Source organism: Balaenoptera musculus, chromosome 1 (genome assembly GCF_009873245.2).
Source record: "Balaenoptera musculus isolate JJ_BM4_2016_0621 chromosome 1, mBalMus1.pri.v3, whole genome shotgun sequence".
Classification (NCBI taxonomy): Eukaryota; Metazoa; Chordata; class Mammalia; order Artiodactyla; family Balaenopteridae; genus Balaenoptera; species Balaenoptera musculus.
This window is the reverse complement of record NC_045785.1, coordinates 135,595,375-135,621,007: the sequence shown is the minus strand read 5'-3', so window position 1 is coordinate 135,621,007 and position 25,633 is coordinate 135,595,375. Positions and strand designations below refer to the sequence as shown.

The 25,633-nt window shown below is 36.3% G+C and overlaps 2 protein-coding genes across 3 annotated transcripts in view; both read left to right on the top strand.

Annotated features, from left to right (window-relative positions):
* ACBD6 (acyl-CoA binding domain containing 6) overlaps positions 1-25,633 on the top strand; it is a 230,342-nt gene that overhangs the window by 50,471 nt on the left and 154,238 nt on the right. For both annotated transcript variants that reach the window (XM_036855805.1, XM_036855815.1), the window contains exon 4: positions 19,153-19,235. In XM_036855805.1, the coding sequence (XP_036711700.1) occupies positions 19,153-19,235 (83 nt within the window). The remainder of the gene's footprint in view (positions 1-19,152; positions 19,236-25,633) is intronic.
* LOC118897043 (purine nucleoside phosphorylase) lies at positions 5,240-6,638 on the top strand. The gene has a single exon (XM_036855790.1). The coding sequence runs from the start codon at positions 5,341-5,343 to the stop codon at positions 6,208-6,210; it is 870 nt and encodes a 289-aa protein (XP_036711685.1). The 5' UTR covers positions 5,240-5,340; the 3' UTR covers positions 6,211-6,638.

Sequence of the window (25,633 nt, the reverse complement as noted above, 5' to 3'; positions counted from 1 at the left end):
AATAAGAGAAGAATAAGAAAAATGATTTGAAGGTTCATTGATTGTAATTGTATTTCTAAACAATTAATTATGAATACATTTCCTTTATGCATTGGCACCACATTGGCCACAGTTCAGGAAATATAATGCTAAACTGGTGTTCCTTTTTTAAAAGTATGTATACTAGTTAAAGCTCTACACAATCTTGAATTAATTAGATTTTTGTGATTGTAGTTATAGGATAAGATCATACTCTAGTAGTTCTAGATTGGAGATTGCCTATTGTATAGTAATGCCTCCTTGATTTCAGATCTGGGGATGAACTATTCCACATGGGTGAATTTTTCAGCTAACCGGATGTATTCTTTAAAATAGCTAAACGTTTAAAATTTTTAGGTAAAACCTTTTCTAATATAATCATGTTTTCTAGCTTCTTTAAACATAATTTACTAAGCACATTTTATCGTTTTCCTCACAGGATTATCGTTACATTTACTAATCATTATGAAGCTAGTGGGAAGCAGCCACATAGCACAGGGGGATCAGCTCGGTGCTTTGTGACCACCTAGAGGGGTGGGATAGGGAGGGTGGGAGGGAGATGCAAGAGGGAGGAGATATGGGGATATATATATGTATATGTGTATGTATAGCTGATTCACTTTGTTATAAAGCAGAAACTAATACACCATTGTAAAGCAATTATACTCCAATAAAGATGTTAAAAAAAAAAAGAAAAGAAAATTAATGTGATGAGCTTAAAGGCTAGTTAGGGTATGGATTTTTTATGTCTTCACCTACTATCTTGAAACTTTGTGCTGTTTTGGGTGCCTTTTTTTAAATTGAGACACAGCATAATTCATACATTATACAGTTCACCCATTTGAAGTGTTCAATTCAGTGGTTTTTAGCATATTCACAAAGTTGTACAACCATTACCATGATCAATTTTAGAACATTTTCATCATTTCAAGAAGAAACTCCATATCCTTTAGCCATCGGTTTCAACCTCCCGATTTCCTTCGGCCCTAAGCAACCAGTAATCTACTTTATGTCTCTATAGATTTGCCTATTCTGGACATTTCAAATAAATAGAATCATATGTGATCTTTTGTGACTGGCTTCTTTCATTTAGTTTAGCATGGAAGGACAAAGATTCTTCCAAGTTGCAGCATGTATCAGCACTTCATTCCTTTTTATGGCCAAATAATATTCCATCGTATGGATATACCACATTTTGTCTATCTGTTCTTTTGTTGATGGACATCTGGGTTGTTTCCACTTTTTAGTGTTATTATGAATAACACTGTAAGAACATTCGTGTGCATATTTCTGTGTGGACGTATGTCTTCGTTTCTCATGGGTATGAGGAATTGCCAGACTTTTCTCCAAAGTGGCTGCAACATGTTGCATTCCCATCAACAGTGTATGAGGGTTCTGATTGCTCTACATCCTTGTCAGTACTCATTATTTTTCATCTTTTTGATTGTAGGCATCTTAGTAAGTGTGAAGTTGTATCTCATTGTGGTTTTGATTTGCATTCCCCTGATGGCTAATGATGTTGAGCATCCTTTCATGTGCTTATTGGCCATTTGTATATTATCTTTTTTATTATTATATTGATCTTTCTTCTCTTATTTTAGGGCTGTACTCTTATAGTTAGAAAGAATGTTAGTGGTTGTTTAGACTAATTTTCTGTCTCCAGGTTATTCCAACATACAGTTTTTTAGATTCTATTAGAAGACTACTAATGATGGAAATATACTGTTTCTGAAGAAGTTCCCCTAATTTTTTTTAACAACTCTAATTATTAGAAGCGTCTTTCTATAGTAGGCCAAAATCTGGTGCACTGTTTTTTTTTGTTGTTGTTGCTGTTACTGTTATTGTTGTTGTTTTTTAATTTGTTCTATTTTTGCTTTCTAGGCCTACATATAAGTCCAGTTCTTCATCTACATAAGAGTCCTTCATTGTTTTAAGACAGCTTTTAAATCTCCTCTTCGTCAGGCTAGATATTCCTAATTTCTAAAATTGTTCTTCATCCCATCACCATCAAGTCCCACCACCATCCCAGTCATTCTTTGTGAACAAGTTTCTGTTTCTAATAACTTTCCTTATAGTCTGGCTTTGGAATTGAACAAACTGTTCGAGATATAGTGTGACCACTATAGAATAAAACTTTTCTCTCATTTGAATACTGTACTTTTAGGGATGTAGCTTAAAACTACTCTAACATTTTTGGTAGCCACATTACAATGTTAATTCTTTAACTTTCAGGAAACTAAAATCTCAAATCTTTTCACACATTCTGTTATGTAATGTTTGTTCTGTACCAAGTTCATTACCTTATGTGTACTCAATATTAAATTCCATTTACTTGATTCATCATATTATTCTAACATTAAGATATTCTTTTGGATCATGAATGTGTCATCTAGGTTTGATGACCCTGTCATCAGGAAATTTGATTAGCATGCTTTTTTGTACCACAAGTCAACTTTTTTTTTTTTTTTTGGTCTGCCTTGGGTCTTCGTTGCTGTGCGCAGGCTTTCTCTAGTTGCGGCGAGTGGGGGCTACTCTTCGTTGCGGTGCGCGGGCTTCTCATTGTGGCGGCTTCTCTTGTTGCAGAGCATGGCCTCTAGGCGCATGGTCTTCAGTAGTTGCAGCACACAGGCTCAGTAGTTGCGGTGCGCAGGCCCTAGAGTGCACAGGCTTCAGTAGTTGGGGTGCATGGGCTCAGTAGTTGCGGCACGCAGGCTCTAGGGCACGTGGGTTTCAGTAGTTGTGGTGCATGGGCTTAGTTGCTCTGCGGCATGTGGGATCTTCCTGGACCAGGGATTGAACCCATGTTCCCTGCATTGGCAGGCGGATTCTTTACCACTGCGCCACCAGGGAAGTCCTTAAGTCAGCTGTTGATGAAGGTGGTATATAATATGGATAGGGTCAGAGACTGACTTTGCTGCTAGAAACTTAACTGGAGATTTTTGATCCATTTATACATGACTTCTGGTTAGATACTCAATAATAATAAAAAATAATTATTAGCATAAATGCTGGAGAGGGTGTGGAGAAAAGGGTGGGTATGAAAATTGGTGTAGCCACTATGGAGAACGGTATGGAGGTTCCTTAAATAACTAAAAATAGAGCTACCATATGATCCAGCAATCCCACGCCTGGGCATATATTCAGAAAAGATGAAAACTCTAATTCGAAAAGATATGTACACCCCAGTGTTCATAGCAGCACTATTTACAATAGCCAAGACATGGAAGCAACCTAAGTGTTCATCAACAGGTTAATGGATAAAGAAGATGTGGTACATATGTACACTGGAATATTACTCATCCATGAAAAAGAATGAAATAATGCCATTTACAGCAACATGGATGGACCTAGAGAATATCATACTAAGTGAAGTAAATCAGAGAGAGAAAGCAGATATTATATATTACTTATATGTGGAATCTGACAAATTAATACAAATGAATTTATTTACAAAACAGAAACAGACTCCCAGACATAGAAAACAAACTTATGGTTACCAAAGCAGAAAGGAGGGGAGGGATAAATTTGGAGTATGGAATTATCAGATACACACTACTATGTTTAAAATAGATAAACAACAAGGATTTTCTGTATAGCACAGGGAGCTATATTCAATATCTCATAATAACCTATAATGGAGAAGAATCTGAAAATATATATATATAACTGAATCACTTTGCTGTACACCTGAAACTAACATAATATTGTAAATTAACTTTATTTATTTATTTCATTGAAGCAAGCTTAAGACAGGAAAGAAAAATTATTAGCTGTATTTACTGAGCTCTTACTATGAGCCATGCGTTATGCTAAGTGCTTTAGATATGTTACTCTATTTAGTCCTCACCACAATCCTATAAAGCAGACACTATTATTATCTGTATTTCCTAGACAAGAAAACTGAAGCTTAAGGAAGTTAATAATTCATCCTGAAGTTACACAGCTAATAAGTGGTAGAGTAGGATTTGAATAGTCTATGTCATTCTAAAATTTATACTTAACTAAAATTCACTCTCATGTGAAAATCAACCTTATTTGAAGTTATGCCTTATTTTTCTTAACCATTTATTCATGCATTCAGTAAATATTTATTAAGTGCCTTCTATGTGCCAGGCACTGTTCTAAGTTCCTAGGATATATCACTGAGCAAAAATGGACAAAAATCTTTCCCCTCGTGGAGCTTAAATTCTACCACAGGAAGACAAGGATAGGAGTATAGAATGAAGGGGGTATTGGGTTACAGTTTTAAATAGGGTGGTAAAGGTAGGCTGTATTGAAAAGGGTGACATTTGGACTTTAAATTGGTAAAGGAGTGAACTACTTTTTTAAATTCTTTTCCATTATGGTTTATTACAGGATACTGAATACAGTTCCCTGTGCTATACATTAGGACCTTGTTATTTATCCATTCTCTGTATAGTAGTTTGCATTTGCTAATCTCAAACTCCCAATCCATCCCTTCCCTTCCCGACCCCTCCTCCCCCTTGGCAACCACAAGTCTGTTCTCTGTATCTGTGAGTCTGTTGTTAATGTATTTTTAAGGATTTTTTTCACCTATGTTAATGAGAGCAATTGTCTTCCTTTTTTTGTATCATTCTTGCCAGGCGTAAGTGTCAAGGTTATTCTGATCTTATAAAAAGAAATGGGAAGTGTTCCCTCTTTTTCTATTTTCCAGAAAAATTTTTGTAAGATTGGCATTATTTCTTACCTAAGTGATTGAATGAATATAACAGTGAAGCTATCCGGTTTTCTTTGCAGTGAGGTTTTTAATTAAAGATTCAATTTCTTTAATAGATATGGGACTATTCAGATGTTTCACTTTTTATTCATTCAGCTTTGGTAAATTGTATTTTTTTGAGAAATTTGTCCATTTTTTCCAAATAACCAATTTATTTGGCTTAAGTTGTTCATAAGATTTACTTATTAAGTTTTGATTCTCTAAGATATGTAGTGATGTCCCTTTTCATTCCTGATATTGGTCTTTTGTCTTTTTTCTCTTCTTTCTTCATCATTCTTGCTAAAAATTTTCTGATCTTTTCACAAAACCAGTTTTTGGCTTTGCTTATTTTTCTCTAGTGAACATCTGTTTTCTGTTTCATTGGCTTTTCCCCTTATCTTTATATTTCTTTATATTTTCTTTAAATTTAATTTTTTGTTCTTTTTGTAGCTTCTTGAAATGGAAACTTAAATTACTATGTTCTTTTGGGAATTAAAAATCACTCGAGGGGTGTGGATCATACCCGCTGACTGGCGGTAGCTCTGCTCAGTGGAGTAGGTCTGAGCGGAGAAGGGCAAACTGATCGAGAGGGCGTCGGCGGGACCATGGACAACAGATTCACGTATGAAGATTATCAGAACACTGCAAAATGGCTTTTGTCTCACACCAAACACCGACCTCAAGTGGCAGTGATCTGTGGTTCTGGGTTAGGAGGTCTGAGTGACAAATTAACTCAGGCCCAGATCTTTGACTACAGTGAAATACCGAACTTTCCCAAAAGTACAGTGCCAGGTCATGCTGGTCGACTGGTGTTTGGGATCTTGAATGGCAGAGGCTGTGTGATGATGCAGGGCAGGTTCCACATGTATGAAGGCTACCCGCTCTGGAAGGTGACGTTCCCAGTGAGGGTTTTCCAGCTTCTGGGTGTGGACACCCTAGTGGTCGCCAATGCAGCTGGAGGGCTCAACCCCAAGTTTGAGGTTGGAGATATCATGCTGATCCGCGATCACATCAATCTACCTGGTTTCTGCGGTGAGAACCCTCTCAGAGGGCCCAATGATGAAAGGTTTGGAGTTCGTTTCCCTGCCATGTCTGATGCCTATGACCGGGATATGAGGCAGAAGGCTCACAGTACCTGGAAACAAATGGGAGAGCAGAGAGAGTTACAGGAAGGAACCTATGTGATGGTGGCAGGCCCCACCTTTGAGACTGTGGCAGAGTGTCGTCTGTTGCAGAAGCTGGGGGCAGATGCTGTTGGCATGAGCACAGTACCAGAAGTTATAGTTGCAAGGCACTGTGGTCTTCGAGTCTTTGGCTTCTCTCTCATCACTAACAAGGTCATCTGGGATTATGAAAGCCAGGAGAAGGCTAATCACAAAGAAGTACTAGAGGCCGGGAAGCAAGCTGCGCAGAAATTGGAGCAATTTGTCTCCATTCTTATGGCTAGCATTCCACTGCCTGACAATGCCAGTTAACCAGCCCTGGAGTGGTCTGGCATCTCCCTTCCGGGATCCAAGGAGCTGCTACCTACTTTGGCCTCTTGCTGGAGTCACGTGCCTCTGCCCTTAGGTAGTGACAGAAAGGAGTGTCACCTGCCCTACTTCTCCCACCAGACCTTTCTGGTACAGAGTGCTCTTCTGCTCAGTTGTCATCACAAAATGATTTCCACCCCTATTCCTCTTTAGGAGCCCAAGCCCTACCACACATCCAAGGATTTGCCCGGGATTTGACTTGGGGCTGTCCAACTCAGCCTAGTAGCTACTGCTAGCTTTTTGAGATGATCCTGTCACATTCCTGGGGGCTTAGCTCTGCTCCTCAAAGCACTGGAGACCACACAAGGAACAGCCTATTCCTTTTGGAGTTCTATACTATCATACTTTGAGAATAAAGAGAAAGATGAAATAAAAAAAAAAATCACTCAAGGACTTCCCTGGTGGCGCAGTGGTTAAGAATCCACCTGCGAATGCAGGGGACACGGGTTCGAGCCCTGGTCTGGGAAGATCCCACATGCCACAGAGCAACTAAGCTCATGCACCACAACTACTGAGCCCAAGCTCTAGAGCCCGTGAGCCACAACTACTGAGCCTGCATGCCACAACTACTGAAGCACGCATTCCTAGAGCCTGTGCTTCACAACAAGAGAAACCACCGCAATGAGAAGCCCGTGCATCGCAACAAGGAGTAGCCCCCACTCGCCACAACTAGAGAAAGCCCGCGTACAGCAACGAAAACCAAACAGCCAAAAAAAAAAAAAAACCACTCAAGAAGAAACTTACTGAGGATAAACATCCAGATACATTCTTAACTTTTACTGGATTCTTTGGCTTTTCACTTGAAAAAAAGGAGGAATTTGTTCTTGATTCATCAAACAGGATGTTGATGAATAGAAAGAAAGGGCTCAAAGTAAAAATTTCCTTGCCTATGTAAGGCTAATCTTATTTAAGTGTAAGCTAAAAACAGACAGACGGTTTATCTCAGGACTGCAATACATGGGGCATAGAAAGATAAATAAAGTAGCATTTCCCCAGAGAGTATATTTTAGACCCCCGACAATAATCAAAAAGTATCTTAAGTAACTGTCTCTGACCCATGCAGATACTGCAGAATATCGTCAAAGAGGAATGAATAGGAATTGTTTCTTTCAGTTAACTGAGTAGTTCACTCCTTTACCAATTTAAAGTCCTTATTCACTAAACTTGTCTTGCTTATCAGTCTCTGCACCTCTTTTTCATGAAATCATCCATTTTATTAAGATAGTTGGTTGAATGGAGGCAAAAGTAATGGAAAAGAGAATGGAATGGAAACAGTTTAGCAATACTAATCTATTCATTTGTGTATTCCCATTCATGCATTCTGTCAAAAATCATTCAGAGTTATTGGAATTCAGGGATGATGACAGTGGTTATAGCATAGTTCTTGAATTTTCCCGAATCCTTAACAAAATAACTAGGATAGCATAACCAAAAGCACTTGGGCAATATCTGTAACAAAACCTAGTTGATCAGAGAAACTAGGGACAAACTATCAACAGCTCCAAGATTTGTGTAGCATTGGCATCTCTGTAGGAGGAAGCAGAAGGAAACAGTAGGGAGTCTAATTGACCTGAGAATGGCAGAAGCCTAAAATTGCCCACAGGTGAAGAGTACAGTGGGTTCATGGGTAAGGTTTTCTAGAGCTGTCTGGAGCTCTAGAGTTTCAAAATTAAGCAGCCAAAACTTCCCATCCAGTACACAGCCTCACACTGAGAAGAATCTGCAGACAAGTCAAGCAGGACAAGGACAATGAAGACAAAAGGAAAAAGAAACCAGATAAGAGTGGGTGAGGGGACCAGAGCCAAGTGATCTTGAAAGTATCCTAGGGGCCAGATTTTTAATTACTTCATGAAAATAACAGAAAAGGGACTTACATACCTAAAACTATATCCTGATTCACATTTCTATCTTAAAATTTCAAAAACATTAATTTCACGTAAAGATGAGCAACAGCAAAAGAATTATGGTTGAAACCTATACAAAGTTACTATAATTCAGAATTGTATCTTTTTTCTTATAATATCCAGAAGCTGTATTAATGGTTAAAATAATGAAAGTGTGCTAATATTTTTATGGGTCTTGGTAGGATTGCAATATTGCTTTCCAAAAGAGTAATACCATTGTACAAGAGCATTAGGGCCATTAACTTAGTATAGTGCCTATCTCACTACAGTTTTACCAATTTGGATAATTTTGTTACCCTAATGGAATTAGTTTAAAATCTGTTGCTCGTTGTTGTTTTAATTTGCATTTTCTTAAATGATTATGGATGTTGAACTTTTTTCCAAGTAGTGATATAACATTATTGATATTTATGTATGTACGTGAATAAAATCCTAAACCTCTGTGTCACTTCAAATACTAATTGTTGCCTGCTCATAACCGTGGTCTGTGTATCCATTGAATCTTAATGTTTTTCTTACATATGAGATCATTTCGATATATTGCTTAGAATATTGTAGAAATATTAGCCATTCGTTTTATTTGCTTAAAATGCAGTTCCATCTTATTTATTTTTACTACATTATTACAGAAATGCCAGTTTAAGTACTTGAATCTGTTAGTTTTTATGATTTTCTTTGGTGCTTAAAATCTAAGAAAAAGTTATAATTTCTTTATAGTATGATAAATACTATATTCAGAATCATCTTCCAAAGAACATTTAAATCTTGATCAGTTACATTTCTAGAAAGTTAGTTATAATAACCTGAAGGTAATATTCCATGATAGGCATTTAAAAACAGCATTAAATTGAGTAAAAATACCTCACAAAGGTAAGTGCCTTACATATTGTACACTGGAAACTGGGCATGTATACAAGTGATAATCTTTTGTACCTTAGGTTTTTTTTTTTTTTAATAAATTTATTTATTTTTGGCTGTGTTGGGTCTTCATTGCTGCGCATGGGCTTTCTTTTAGTTGCAGTGAGCAGGGGCTACTCTTCGTTGTGGTGCGCGGGCTTCTCACTGCGGTGGCTTCTCTTGTTGGAGAGCATGGGCTCTAGGCACATGGGCTTCAGTAGTTGTGGCTCGTGGGCTTAGTTGCTCCGCGGCATGTGGGATCTTCCCGGACCAGGGCTCGAACCTGTGTTCTCTGCATTGGCAGGCAGATTCTTAACCACGGTGCCACCAGGGAAGCTCCTGTGCCTCAGTTTTAAAGTACCCTAGAACCAAGACAATTGATAATAGCCAGGGAATTAAGAAGACAAAATTAATATATTCATTCTTTAATTCCATTATAGAGTGGTAAAAGAGCAATTTGTGATTTTTTTTGGCTTTGTTTTGTTGTACAAAGTGATGAAATTTACTTGGTGGATTATAAGGATTTTATACGAGTTCTGTTGACCATGTTATCTGGAAAAATTATCTCATATATTTTAGTGATACAGATTAAAGCATTTGGCGCAAAAAAGGTGTGTTTTATTTTTTTTCATCTTTTAAAAAATCTGCATCACTTTTTAAGTTAGTGTATGTAGTATATATATACAAGCATACATATATATAAGATATTAGGAAATGTTGAAATTTGGAGGTTTGGATAAAATGTCCACTTGCACATATTATTTCTGCTTTTTTCCCTCTTATCTAAAATTATTTTCCAATAACAATTTAAGCATTTATGTACTATTTCTAGATAATTGACATTTTTTATTAAATGTCTGTTTTTAAGGTTTTAGGAGATGATTATTTTAAACTATGCTGTACATTTGTAATTTTAAGAGAAGCTAAGAGTTAAAAACATAGATTTATGGAGTTTATCTTTCTTGAGGAATTTTATAAGTATTACTGTTACAAATAGCAACCAGCAATATTTTCTTTTTTTTAAAAAATTAATTAATTATTTATTTATTTTTGGCTGCATTGGGTCTTCGTTGCTGTGCACGGGCTTTCTCTAGTTGCGGCGAGTAGGGGCTACTCTTTGTTGTGGTGTACAGGCTTCTCATTGCAGTGGCTTCTCTGGTTGCGGAGCACAGGCTCTAGACCGCAGGCTCAGTAGTTGTGGCTCGCGGGCTCTAGAGCGCAGACTCAGTAGTTGTGGCACATGGGCTTAGTTGCTCCGCGGCATGTGGGATCTTCCCGGACCAGGGCTCAAACCTGTGTCCCCTGCATTGGCAGGCAGATTCTTAACCACTGCGCCACCAGGGAAGTCCCACCAACAATAATTTCATGGTAAAGTGTTTTTTTTTTTTTTAAACGCCCTTAATGACAGATAAAGCTAAGGTAAGATTAATATTCTTACTTTTGTATGTGAAAATGAATAACTTCATGTTTCAGGGAAAAAATAGCAGTCACTATTTTAAAGGGATTATTAGAAAAATGTTCTTTTTTAAGGGCTTAGAACTATCTTATTAGTCTCTTTAATTGATTAAATTGTGCATAATATATCATAATAAATTAGCCTCAAAAAATGTTAAAGAGTTAACATGTTTATTTTAATTTTAAAGCTTCCTTTTGAACTGATAAAGTACTTAAAAATCTTTTAAATGTACACTTGAGAGAGAGCAAGATTTTAATTCAGAATATTTGTAAATATTTGATAATGGTTTCTAAAATAGCTTAGAGAGGTTGCGTAGTTTAATAGAAAGAGCATAGTCTTTGGATACCAGAAGATCTTGGTTTGGGACTCAATTCTGCACTTACTATGAGGCATTGGGTATTTCACCTCTCTTTATCTTCAGTTTTCTAATCTGTAAAATGGAGATATATTTTATCAAATATAAGGCAAACATTCAGTTTCTAACATTTTAAAAATTATAGATGTGTTTTTAAATTGATGGAGTACTGTATTTAATTGGCTGTGTTGTCTTTCTTAGCATTATAGAAAATAATGGTACTTCTTATAATTGGTGATGTCTTAGATTGCATGAGATACAGTAAAAATGCCAATGTTATAGAATTGTTTTGAAGTTGGAATTGGATAGTATATATAAAATGCAAAGCACATGGAAGACGCTCCTGAAGTCCTAGTTTCCTTTTTTTTTTTTCCCCCTTAATGACAGTGTCGTTGGTTGGTTGGTTTGGGGATTTGTTGTTTTACCAGGAGAATCAGAAGTTTAAAACTATTAGATAAAAGACTTGTGGTTCTATATTGTTGGTCACCACATCAAAATATCTTGCATCTGTGTTGCTGAGACATTTTCACTTTGGAGAAATGGCCATATTGTGACTAATAATAATTATATATCAGCTAACACTTATATAGTGTCTACTTTGCGCTGGGCACTGTTGGTTTTACATATATATTTTATATCTTGGAAACACCCATATGAGATAGGTACTATTACTTTTATTTTTATAAATGAGGAAACTGAGGCAGAGAGATTAATTTACCCAAATTCCTATAGCTAGACCTATAAACAAATTAAGCAAACAAACCGATAAAGCAGAAGCCAAGAAAGGTAGCACATGGAAGCAAGAAACTCCCTCCTTGCACATATTAGCCTGCTAATCTTTGGAACAGTTATTTTTCAGATAGAAGGTTTCACAAGGTTTTACATCTTGACCCAACCCAGCAACTGACTAAGGTAGAATCTGAATCAAGTGATAAAGATTCAGCTAACAACTTACCTTTCTCCCTTGAGTGAAGGAGCATTTCAGTGTCTCAAATAATACAGTCTCAGGCAATATAAGAATTGGCAAGTTTTATCCTATTGGCTGCCAAATTGGAGTCTCTTTCTTTAACTGCTGATGCAACATAAAAATAGCTTAATGGATTTTGAGTAGAGAGAAATGGAATAAACTTCTTAAACCTCTATGAGAAGCATTTCATTGGAGTGGAAATCAAGAGAGTAAAAGTAGCCAAATTTAGCCCTTCTTATAGATGAAGTGGATAGAGAACAAAACTAATGCATCTTTGGCACCTTTATTCTGAATTCAATCTGATAATGGCAGATTATTTAAAAAAATTTTTTTTGCCTCAGATATAATCTCCCACCCCACTCTCCCAAAATTGTCACCAGCATTGTAATATGCCTGTGCAGTTGCTGCAGAAAGAGGAATTAATCCCAGGAAGAAATATACTTAGAATGCACTATAATCAAATTATAGAGTCAGTTTTTTCCCTGAAGATTTTAATTAAAACTGTGTTATGCTTTATGTACAAAGGTATTCATCATATCTTTGTTTATGAATGAAAAAATGAAAATACCTAGACAGTTGTCAGATAATGGTTAAGTAAATTACGGTACATTACTTCATGGAATATTATGCTGGTTTTTAAATTAATGTTTTTGGAACTTCTGCTCTTGGGCATGGTGGTATAATAGGGACAAGATTTACCCTTTTATTTAAAACAGGAAGAAAACAAGACACAGTTGTTGAAATAATGATTTTCAGACATTGCACTGAAAGTAGTATGAAACTATGAGAGAAGAGAAAGTAAACCCTACAGTTTCCTCAGCTTATTATCTGGAAGCAATTTCAGCGCAGGGAGGGGGGATCCAAAAGAGCTTGGCCACCTTGCCAATTTGAGCCAGACTGAATATACAGGGCTGCATACTAGAGAGGATGCTCTTGCATACAAAGGGAGAGTTCCAGAGATCTATAGAAGGGTCTCTCTGGCTGAATACTAATCTGTGAATGTGTGAGAGGAAACTAACAGGCTGGAGAATGAAATAGAAGAAAGCAGCAAGCCATACAATTCGTGGAGTTGACATAGGACTGAGACTCTTTCATTTCCTACTGGTCAGAGTGGAAAGAAAATGTAGTGTATGGGGTATATGATGGAGGCCTCTGAAGGATTTCACTTCAGTACTGGGGCTAAATTAAGCTCTAGATTAAAGGCTGCTCTGCCCCTGCCTTAACAAAGCTTAAAAATGAGCCTTGAAAGGATCAAATTGATTCCATGTAACTGAATTAATGCCCAAACAAAGTCTAACATAATTTAAAGGAGCACAACAAAATCCAGCAAACAAGAGTGTAAAATTTATAATATCTGGCTTACGGTAAAAGTCTTTCAAGCATGCAAAAGTAGCAGGAAAATATGATCCATAACCAGGAGAAAAACCTGTCAGTGAAAGCAGGCACAGAAATGATAAAGATGAAAAACAGCTATTATAAATATATTCTATAGATTCAAGAAAATAGAGGAAAACATGAACACAATGGAGAGAGATACAGAAGCTACCAGAAAGACCCAAGTGGAACTTGTGGAGATGAGAGTTAACATCTGAAATGAAAAATACACTGGAAAGAATTAACAGCAGATTAGACATTGCATAAGAAAAGATCAGTGAACTTGGAAGATATAGCAGGTGAAACAAAAATGAAGCACAGAGCATAAAAAGACTGAACAAATACACATATAATTGGAATCCCTTAAAGAAGAGAAAAAGTGAGAGAGAAGACAAAAAGTTTAATAAATAATGGCTGAAAATTTTAAACATTTGATGAAACCATAAACCAGAGTTTTTCAGCCTTTGCATTATTGACATTTGGGGCTGGGTAATTCTTTGCTGTGGAGGGCTGTCCTGTGCATTGTAGGATGTTTAGTAGTAACCCTGGTCTTTACTCACTAGATGCCAATAAGATCACCCACTTGTGACAACCAAATGGAGGATAGGGGCAAAAAAAAAAAAAAAACAAAGAAAAACTTCCCTAGTTGAGAATCACTGCCATACACCAATAGAACAAGAAGCTCAATGAATGTCAAGCAGAAGAAATGTAAATAAAATGATACCATGACACATCATAATCAAATTGTTGGAAATCAGTGAAAAAGAGAAACTCTTAAAAGCCTGCATACCAAAAAAAAAAAAAAAAAGTGATACAGAGGAACAAAGGTAAGAACTGCAGCAGACTTCTCTTCAATAGTCAGATCAATAGGGGCACCATCAAAAGGAAAAAACTATCAACTTATAATCTATACCAGTTAAAATAGCTTTCAGAAATGAAGGTGATTTGCTTACCATGAAAATGGTTGTTTATGAAAAGTTCACAGGTAGCATTATACTCAAGGATGAAAAATGGAAAGCTTTCCCCTTAAGATCAGGAATAAGACAGGATGCTTTCTTTTACCATGTACTATAAATTCTAGCCAGAGCAATTAGACGAGAAAAAGAAAATAAACAGCAGCCAAATTGGAAAGAAAGAAGTAAAACTATCTCTGTTCACAGATAACATGATCCTAAATACAGAAAATCCAAAAAAACCACCAAAAACTACTAGAGTTAATAAACATTCAGCAGAGTTGCAAGATATGAGATCAACATGCAAAAATCGGTTGGGTTAATATACACCAGCAGTGAACACCCCAAAATGGAAACTAAGGAAACTATTCCATTTACAGTAGCATCCAAAATAATAAAATACCCAGGAATAGTTTTTAAAGGAGGTGAAAGATTTTACACTGAAACTATAAACCGTTGCTGAGACAAAGAAGACCTAGATAAATGGAAAGACATCCCATGTTCATAGATTGAAAGATTTTATATTGTTAGATGGCAGTACTACTTAAAGTGACCTACAGATTCAATGCAGTCTATCAAAATTCCAACTGCCATTTTTGCAGAAATGGAAAAGCTGATCCTCAAATATATATGGAATTATAAAGGGACCCGAATAACCAAAACAATATTGAAAAAGAACAAAATTGGAGAATTCACACCTGCAATTTCAAAACTTACTACAAAATAACAGTAATTAAAACAGTGTTGTACTGGCATAAAGATAGGCACATGGACCAGTGGAATAGAACTGAGTCCAGAAATAAACCCTCACATTTATGGTCAGTTGATTTTTGATGAAGATGCCAAGACCATTCAGTGGAGAAGAATAATCTCTTAAACAAATGATGCTGGGACAACTGGATATCCACATACAAAAGAATGAAGGTGCATTCTTATATCACACTATATACAAAAATTCACTCAAAAGGGATCAATGGCCTAAAAAAATATGAATTAGAACTATATTGACTGAAGTAAATAGGTACTTATCTCAGTGATTTTTGATTTGGCCATGGATTCTTAGATATGACAGCAAAAACACAGACAACCAAAGAAAAGATGGTAAACAGGACTTCATCAATATTAAAAGTTTTCTGCTATCCAAAAAATACTATCCAAAAAAGTAAAAAGACATTCTACAGAAAGGGAGGAAATATTTGCAAATCATATCTGATAAAGATCTAGTATCCAGAATATATGAATAACTCATAAAAGATAACTAATAAATGGGTTGAATATAGACATTTCTCCAAAGAGAATGACCCACAATCACATGAAATATTAGTTATTAGGGAAATGCAAATCAAAACCACAGGGAGGTATTACTTCACACACACTAAGGTGACTATAATAAAAAAGACATAATAACAAGCGTTGGCAAGGTTGTGGAGAAATTGGAACCATCTTACATTGTTGGTGGGAATGTAAAATGGTGCAGGTGCTGTGGAAAACAGTTTGGTGGTTCTTCCAAAAGTTACACATAGAATTACCATATGACCCAGCAATTCTGCTCCTAGGTATATATACCCAAAAGAATTAAAAACAGGTACTCAAATAGCTGTACACAAATGTTCATGTTAATAATAGGGGAAAATTGGGGGAGAGGGGTATATGGGAACACTCTGTACCTTCTGCTCATTTTTCTTTAAACTTAAAACTACTCTAAAAAATAAAGGCTGTTAACTAAGTGAAAGAAATATACTCATCCCTTTCCAATACCATATAACTCCTAATTAATAGTATGTATTTTCACAGCAAATAATTACCAAGCAAACCACCGGTATCTATTCTGAATTGCCTACTTCACGTTAAGGGTTTCAGTGAATGACACCGATAGAAACTATGACTGTCTTGTGAACAACTGTGTGTTTTTGCCTCTAGTCTTGCGCCCCTAAAATACATTAATTGCTTTCTGACAAAAGACATGAACACCTCAGTTCTCTAACATTCTAAGCATACCCTCACCACAGGGCCTTTGCAATGGCTGTTTCCTATTCATGGGACAGTTTCCCCCAGATATGTGCAGGACTCACTTGTTTACTTCCTTTATGTCTTTATTCAAACGACCTTCTCAGTGAGGCCCTCCCAGACCATCTTATTTAAAATTCCAACCCTCTTCCCTACACTAATTTTTTTCTATAGCACTCATCACTTTTTTTTTTTAAATTAATTAATTAATTTATTTATTTATTTTTGCTGTGTTGGGTCTTCGTTGCTGTGCGAGGGCTTTCTCCAGTTGCGGCAAGTGGGGGCCACTCCTCATCGCGGTGCGCGGGCCCCTCACTATCACGGCCTCTCCGGCTGCGGAGCACAGGCTCCAGATGCGCAGGCTCAGTAGTTGTGGCTCACGGGCCTAGCCGCTCCGCGGCATGTGGGATCCTCCCAGACCAGGGCTCGAACCCATGTCCCCCGCATTGGCAGGCAGATCCTCAACCACTGCGCCACCTGGGAAGCCCTCATCACTTTTTAATATTAGAAAACTTTATCTTCTGTCTCCCTCAGACATGACATGATTTTGGTATGTTAATTTTGTATCCTGTAACTTTTCTGGAATCATTTGTTACCTCTAACAGATTGATTGGTGGGGGGGGGAGTATGTCTTTAGGGTTGTCTGTGTATAAGATCATGTTGTCTATGAAAGGAGATAATTTTACTTCTTCCTTTCTAATTTGGGTGCCTTTATTTCTTTTTCTTGCCTAATTGCTGTGGCTAGGACTTCGAATACATTGTTGAATAAAAGTGGTAAGAATGGGCATCCTTGTCTTGTTCCTGATCTTAGAGGTAAAGCTTTCAGCTTTTTACTGTTGAGTATGATGTTAGTTGTGGGCTTGTCATATATGGCCTTTATTATGTTGAGGTACATTCCCTGTGTACCCGCATTGTTCAGAGTTTTTATCATGAACAGATACTGAATTTTATCAAGTGCTTTTTCTGCATCTGTTGAGATGATCATATGATCTTTATCCTTAATTTTGTTAATGTGATATATCACATTGATTTATTTGTGGGTGTTGAGCCATCTTTGCATTCCTAGGATAAATCCTACTTGATCATGGTGTTTAATCCTTTTAATGTTTTGTTGAATTTGGTTTGCTAATATTTTCTTGATGAGTTTTACATCTATGTTCACCATCAATATTGGCCTGTAATTTTCTATTTGTTTTCTTATTGTTGAGTTTTAAGAGTCTTTTAAGATATATTTTGAATACCAGTCCTTTAATAGATTTGTGTTTGCAAAGGTTTTTTCCCCAGTTTGTGGTTTGTCATTTCATTCTCTTAATGGTGTCTTCCACAGAGCAGACTTTTTAATTTTAATAAACACTAACATCAGTTTTTTTCTTTCATGGATCATGGTTTTGGTGTTGTTTCTAAAAAGTGATTGCAAACCTAAGGTCACCTAAATTTTCTGCTATGTTATCTTCTTGGAGTCAGTTCTTTTTCAGGAAACTGTGCTTGACACTATACGTGATTCTCTCTCTCTTTTTCCTTTGGTATCCAGTTTTCTCATTTCCAATTTTGTTATTCATTTAGCAAGCATCTCTTGGGCAGCAAGTATGTTTCAACTTTATCCTACTAATGGAGTATGTATTTAGAATGTAATTGGATTAAATAAAGTAAGTTCTCCCTTTGGATTGTGCTTTTTTAGTATAAGGGAAAACATTCTCTATCCTGAAAATTCTTTGCAGCATTTATGCTCTAAGACTGGTCCTCAGAGGAGAGAGGGAACTTGCATTTACTTTGTGCTTCTTTTTTGCCAACATCAGGCTATTGTACCTTATATACTTTATTATTTAATCATGATGGTAGTTGTTGTTTATGACATTATACCTTTGTTTCTGTCATAAATTGATAACCGACTTCTTCACCTCAAAAATCTGCACCATTTCTTGAAACTTTAGTTCCCCTAATGGTGTTACGAACTGACAGAATATGCTGCCTACAGGATCTTTACCTTAGCCAAGTGATTCACAGACCAAAAGAAACAAACAAAAGAAGTAACAACAATAAAGCAAAACCCTTTCTTTAAAGTAAGGAAAAAAACACGTATAGGGGAACTGTCTATATTTTTCTGAAGTGAAACTAATTATTTTTGCAGTCAAATTAAATAATAAAAGTAATTTTGACTCTAAGATAATATTTATGTTCAGAATCAGAGTTTTTATTTTTGTAGGGTGTCCTGGCCTAAAAACTGTCAATATTGCAAGAGATGTGGGCTTTTGCACAGGTTGCAGTTTGATCTTACAGACAACAGTAATAGCCAGGTTCACTGCTTCTACATACATGTTTTGGAAGAATCTTACTTTTAAATTTAATCTTAACCTTGTGCTTTTTGAGAACATAGAGGGACAGAGCCTACTGAATACTTGATTTTGGAAAGCGTTTCCATAAGTTTGCTTTTTTTCTTTTGTTTTAGATCTCAACCTCCTTTCCTCTCTCCCTTCTACCTTCTCATCCTTCCTTCTTGCCACCTAAAAATATTTTTTTTTACTTTTTTATGGTTAAATTTTAAGTTTTACTACAATTTAGTTTCTTATTTGGGAACTTTAATTTTGTTAACCTAGATATGATTTTCCTGATCACATTCAGGTCTGGTATTTATATTTCATATTTTGTTTTCATTTTTCCACACTGAATGTCTCTGTTTTCCACAATGAACATAGCTAACATAATCAGCTAGGGGAATGGCTCTTAGGTGGCTCCAGAAGGCAGTAGTGGAATAACCTTAGCTTGCTAGAGGATATTCATTCTGCTGCTGTGATGACCTGAGAGTCCTCTTGCCTTTCTGATGCCATCCTAAAATTGTCACTGGGGCCTTAGAGAAATGGTGGATCATCAAATATTAGTGTTCCTTAACAGAGTAGTATTTTGTAACCGGTTTAAATGCACATTGCTTTAATCCATGTGTCTTTTTTCCACCAATTCCCCCCCGCCCCCCACAGTCACCAGAGAAGAAAGGAAAAGAAGCAAATACTGGTTTTGGTGGGCCAGTTGTTAGTTCTCTGTATCACGAAGAAATCATCAGGTAAATTCTTTTCTGGTCTTCAACAATAGGGGTATATACATATATGTATATGTATAGTATGTGTGTGTGTGTGTTTATAAATTTATTTATTTAATACCCAAAACTTTCATTTGAAGAACTTTTTCTTAACATGAAACCAATTTGGTGGTATCTCTAGGAGGATAATAAATGGCAGGAAATAAATTTTTATGTGTATAATCTTTAAAATTTTTAAGTATCTGAATCAGTGCCAGGTAATAACCTTTCTCCCACATAAGTAGTTGGTAGGGCAAGGTTTTGTGTCTCAATCTAAAGCTATGGAGTTTTGTTGTTCTCATTAGTTTTCCTCAAAATATCGTTATTTCTTTTAAATATTTTAATTTCTGTAGTTTATTTACTCTAGCTACAAGTTAAAAATTATTTCAGCTTTACAAGATGAAAAAGTTCTGGAGACTGGTTGCACAACAATATGAATATACTTAATACTACCAAAGCGGACACTTAGAGATGGTTAAGATGATAAATTTTATGTCATGTATTTTTAACAAAATTAAAAAATTTTTAAATGTCATTTTGCATTATTTAACAAAGGTCCTTAAATTTTGTATGTTATGTATGAAATTTCTTGGATTATCGTTTTCTTTACACACTGTGTAAATCAGAAAAAGGATTCTATCCTGCTTTAAAGCCATGTGACACATTCTTCTAAGATTGTTACTTTACAAGCAGAAACAAGAAATAGGAACTTCTGATGCTCTTACCCTTCTGCGTCATCTGAGCTTTACTTTTCTTACTATTAACATGAAATAAATGAGCTCTAATTTTCAAGTGGAAAATTGAGTTCACCTAAATTGAAGGGAAATATCTGTCTTCATAGAATGAAGAGGAAATTGTACCAAAATTTTATGCTTCACTCTTGCAGAAGAGTTGCTGACATTATTCACCACATAAAGAAGTAGTGATAAGAACTGCCAGGTAGAATTCTAGAAGGAAAGCTATTGATACCCCTCTGAATCAAAAACTTCAAATACTCATAGTTTCCAGTTAATGACCAGTTAATACTAAGGGCCCTGTCTTGAATCTGTTTGCATAGCAAGCACATCGTTTTTTACTAAGATTAAATGTCTACTTGGGGTGAGATAGTGGAAGACTGATGGAGATTTGAGGGGGATAAAAATACCCTTTAAGAATGCTGCTAACCTGGAGTACATTTGCCACGCTGATCCCTTTGAGGTACCCTGAAAGCTCTGAGAAGCCCATGTAGTTTTGAGGAAGCACAGTTTAAAAAACATTTTCAGAGTTTAACTCCCCCTTCCCCTTAACCCTTATAGAATCAGAACATGTTTGGGGGGTTCTTAATTTGTATATTCTCTACTTAGAGCTTCTAAAAAATGGCGTATTAGAACCTTAACTGTATTAATCAAAGTTTATTAAATGTTCAAATCAAGTCAGTAAACCCTTAGAGTCATTTTTCCAGGAGGGGAGGTTAGTCATTCCTTCTCTATGTTCCCATAGTCTTTTATTCACACTTTTGTTATAGCATCTGTGACATTATGCTACATTGGATTATAATTTAAAAAAATTTGTCCTTTCTACTAAACTGTTAGTTTTTGGAGAGCAAGGATAGTATTTTATCCATCTGCGTATTCTCAGTATCTGGGGAAGTTCCCAGAACTTAGTAGGTACCTAGTAAAAGTGCCCAGAGCTTGGGAGGTATCCACAGCTGCTTCCCCCAAGGAGCTGAAAGTTTAGTGACTGGCTCACACACAGTTAGCCTAGTGGCCCTATCATAAATCAGACATGCCCATCCTCACCTCTTTTCCTAAAGAAATGTATAGGCCACTTTCCTAGTTAGATAATTAAATGGAGATAGTTTCTTAACTTTGCTTTTTTAAAATCACTATACTTAACTTTCTAATAATATCAATCACTTATCTATAGTTATCTTTATTTTGTGTACTGATTTCCTTAAGGGCTCCCAGACTCTAGTATTTTTCAAAATGACACGTTGAATACAGTTTCTTTTGTAATATCCAGTGACATGACTGATCACAGTAGCTCTGCAGAACAGAAAGCAAATCAAATGTACTCCTGTTGATGTAATAGTAGATATCTGGGTAATTGGAGTATTCCTAAGAGTTAAACTAAACTGGAAAAGTTAACCTACCTGCTTATCCTCTACCCAATTCCTAAAGAAGTGACTCAGATTTAAATCAATATTTAGAATTTTGATCTTGAGAAAAATGACAAAATAATATAGCTTTATCTTCATAAAGTAGAGATTTTTTTAACATCTTTATTGAAGTATAATTGCTTTACAATGGTGTGTTAGTTTCTGCTTTATAACAAAGTGAATCAGTTATACATATACATATGTTCCCATATCTCTTCCCTCTTGCATCTCCCTCCCTCCCACCCTCCCTATCCACCCCTCTAGGTGGTCACAAAGCACTGAGCTGATCTCCCTGTGCTATGCGGCTGCTTCCCACTAGCTATCTGTTTTACATTTGGTAGTGTATATATGTCCATGACACTCTCTCACCCTGTCACATCTCATTCCTCCCCCTCCCCATATCCTCAAGTCCATTCTTTAGTAGGTCTGTGTCTTTATTCCCATCTTGCCACTAGGTTCTTCATGACCTTTTTTTTTTTTTCCTTAGATTCCATATATATGTGTTAGCATACTGTATTTGTTTTTCTCTTTCTGACTTACTTCACTCTGTATGACAGACTCTAACTCCATCCACCTCACTACAAATACCTGCGTTTCATTTCTTTTTATGGCTGAGTAATATTCCATTGTATATATGTGCCACATCTTCTTTATCCATTCATCTGATGATGGACACTTAGGTTGCTTCCATGTCCTGGCTATTGTAAATAGAGCTGCAATGAACATTTTGGTACATGACTCTTTTTGAATTATGGTTTTCTTAGGGTATATGCCCAGTAGTGGGATTGCTGGGTCGTATGGTAGTTCTATTTTTAGTTTTTTAAGGAACCTCCATACTGTTCTCCATAGTGGCTGTATCAATTTACATTCCCACCAACAGTGCAAGAGGGTTCCCTTTTCTCCACACCCTCTCCAGCATTTATTGTTTGTAGATTTTTTGATGATGGCCATTCTGACCGGTGTGAGATGATACCTCATTGTAGTTTTGATTTGCATTTCTCTAATGATTAAGGATGTTGAGCATTCTTTCATGTGTCTGTTGGCAATCTGTATATCTTCTTTGGAGAAATGTCTATTTAGGTCTTCTGCCCATTTTTGGATTGGGTTGTTTGTTTTTTTGTTATTGAGCTGCATGAGCTGCTTGTAAATCTTGGAGATTAATCCTTTGTCAGTTGCTTCATTTGCAAATATTTTCTCCCATTCTGAGGGTTGTCTTTTGTTCTTGCTTATGGTTTCCTTTGCTGTGCAAAAAGCTTTTAAGTTTCATTAGGTCCCATTTGTTTATTTGTGTTTTTATTTCCATTTCTCTAGGAACTGGGTCAAAAAGGATCTTGCTACGATTTATGTCATAGAGTGTTCTGCCTATGTTTTCCTCTAAGAGTTTGATAGTGTCTGGCCTTACACTTAGGTCTTTAATCCATTTTGAGTTTATCTTTGTGTATGGTGTCAAGGAGTGTTCTAATTTCATACTTTTACATGTACCTGTCCAATTTTCCCAGCATCACTTATTGAAGAGGCTGTCTTTTCTCCACTGTATATGCTTGCCTCCTTTATCAAAGATAAGGTGACCATAAGTGCGTGGGTTTATCTCTGGGCTTTCTATCCTGTTCCATTGATCTATATTTCTGTTTTTGTGCCAGTACCAAACTGTCTTGATTACTGTAGCTTTGTAATATAGTCTGAAGTCAGGGAGCCTGATTCCTCCAGCTCCATTTTTCGTTCTCAAGATTGCTTTGGCTATTTGGGGTCTTTTGTGTCTCCATACAAATTGTGACATTTTTTGTTCTAGTGCTGTGAAAAATGCCTGTGTTAGTTTGATAGGGATTGCATTGAATCTGTAGATTGCTTTGGGTAGTAGAGTCATTTTCACAATGTTGATTCTTCCAATCCAAGAACATGGTATATCTCTCCATCTATTTGTATCATCTTTAATTTTTTTCATCAGTGTCCTATAATTTTCTGCATACAGGTCTTTTGTCTCCTTAGGTAGGTTTATTCCTAGATATTTTATTCTTTTTGTTGCAATGGTAAACGGGTGTTTTCTTAATTTCACTTTCAGATTTTTCATCATTAGTATATAGGAATGCAAGAGATTTCTGTGCATTAATTTTGTATCCTGCTACTTTACCAGATTCATTGATTAGCTCTAGTAGTTTTCTGGTGGCAGTTTTAGGATTGTCTGTGTATAGTATCATGTCATCTGCAAACAGTGACAGCTTTACTTCTTCTTTTCCGATTTGTATTCCTTTTATTTCTTTTTCTTCTCTGATTGCTGTGGCTAACACTTCCAAAACTATGTTGAATAATAGTGGTGAGAGTGGGCAACCATGTTTTGTTCCTGATCTTAGTGGAAATGGTTTCAGTTTTTCACCATTGAGGATGATGTTGGCTGTGGGTTTGTCATATATGGCCTTTATTATGTTGAGGCAAGTTCCCTCTATGCCTACTTTCTGCAGGGCTTTTATCATAAATGGGTGTTCAATTTTGTCGAAAGCTTTCTCTGCATCTACTGAGATGATCATATGGTTTTTCTCCTTCAATTTGTTAATATGATGTATCACGTTTGATTGATTTGCGTGTATTGAAGAATCCTTGCATTCCTGGAATAAACCCCACCTGATCATGGTGTATAATCCTTTTAATGTGTTGTTGGATTCTGTTTGCTAGTATTTTGTTGAGGATTTTTGCATCTATGTTCATCAGTGATATTGGCCTGTAGTTTTCTTTCTTTGTGACATCTTTGTCTGGTTTTGGTATCAGGGTGATGGTGGCCTCGTAGAATGAGTTTGGGAGTGTTCCTCCCTCTGCAGTATTTTGGAAGAGTTTGAGAAGGATAAGTGTTAGCTCTTCTCTAAATGTTTGATAGAATTCGCCAGTGAAGCCATCTGGTCCTGGGCTTTTGTTTGTTGGAAGATTTTTAATCACAGTTTCAATTTCAGTGCTTGTGATTGGTCTGTTCATATTTTCTATTTCTTCCTGGTTCAGTCTCGGTTGGTTGTGCATTTCTAAGAATCTGTCCATTTCTTCCAGGTTGTCCATTTTATTGGCATAGAGTTGCTTGTAGTAATCTCTCATGATCGTTTGTATTTCTGCATTGTCAGTGGTTACTTCTCCTTTTTCATTTCTAATTCTATTGATTTGAGTCTTCTCCCTTTTTCTCTTGATGAGTCTGGCTAATGGTTTATCAATTTTGTTTATCTTCTCGAAGAACCAGCTTTTAGTTTCATTGATTTTTGCTACTGTTTCCTTCATTTCTTTTTCATTTATTTCTGACCTGATCTTTATGATTTCTTTCCTTCTGCTAGCTTTGGGGGTTTTTTGCTCTTCTTTCTCTAATTGCTTTAGGTGCAAGGTTAGGTTGTTTATTCGAGATGTTTCCTGTTTCTTGATGTAGGCTTGTATTGCTATAAACTTCCCTCTTAGCACTGCTTTTGCTGCGTCCCATAGGTTTTGGGTCGTCGTGTCTCCATTGTCATTTGTTTCTAGGTATTTTTTGATTTCCCCTTTGATTTCTTCAGTGGTCACTTCGTTATTAAGTAGTGTATTGTGTAGCCTCCATGTGTTTGCTTTTCCTGTAATTGATATCTAGTCTCATAGCATTGTGGTCGGAAAAGATACTTGATACGATTTCAATTTTCTTAAATTTACCAAGGCTTGATTTGTGACCCAAGATATGATCTATCCTGGAGAATGTTCCATGAGCACTTGAGAAAAATGTGTATTCTGTTGTTTTTGGGTGGAATGTTCTATAAATATCAATTAAGTCCATCTTGTTTAATGTATCATTTAAAGCTTGTGTTTCCTTATTTATTTTCATTTTGGATGATCTGTCCATTGGTGAAAGTGGGGTGTTAAAGTCCCCTACTATGATTGTTTTGCTGTCGATTTCCCCTTTTATGGCTGTTAGTATTTGCCTTATGTATTGAGGTGCTCCTGTGCTGGGTGCATAAATATTTACAATTGTTATACCTTCCTCTTGGATCGATCCCTTGATCATTATATAGTGTCCTTCTTTGTCTCTTGTAATAGTCTTTATTTTAAAGTCTATTTTGTCTGATATGAGAATTGCTACTCCAGCTTTCTTTTGATTTCCATTTGCATGGAATATCTTTTTCCATCCCCTCACTTTCAGTCTGTATGTGTCTCTAGGTCTGAAGTGGGTCTCTTGTAGACAGCATATATATGGGTCTTGTTTTTGTATCCATTCAGCCAGTCTGTGTCTTTTGGTGGGAGCATTTAATCCATT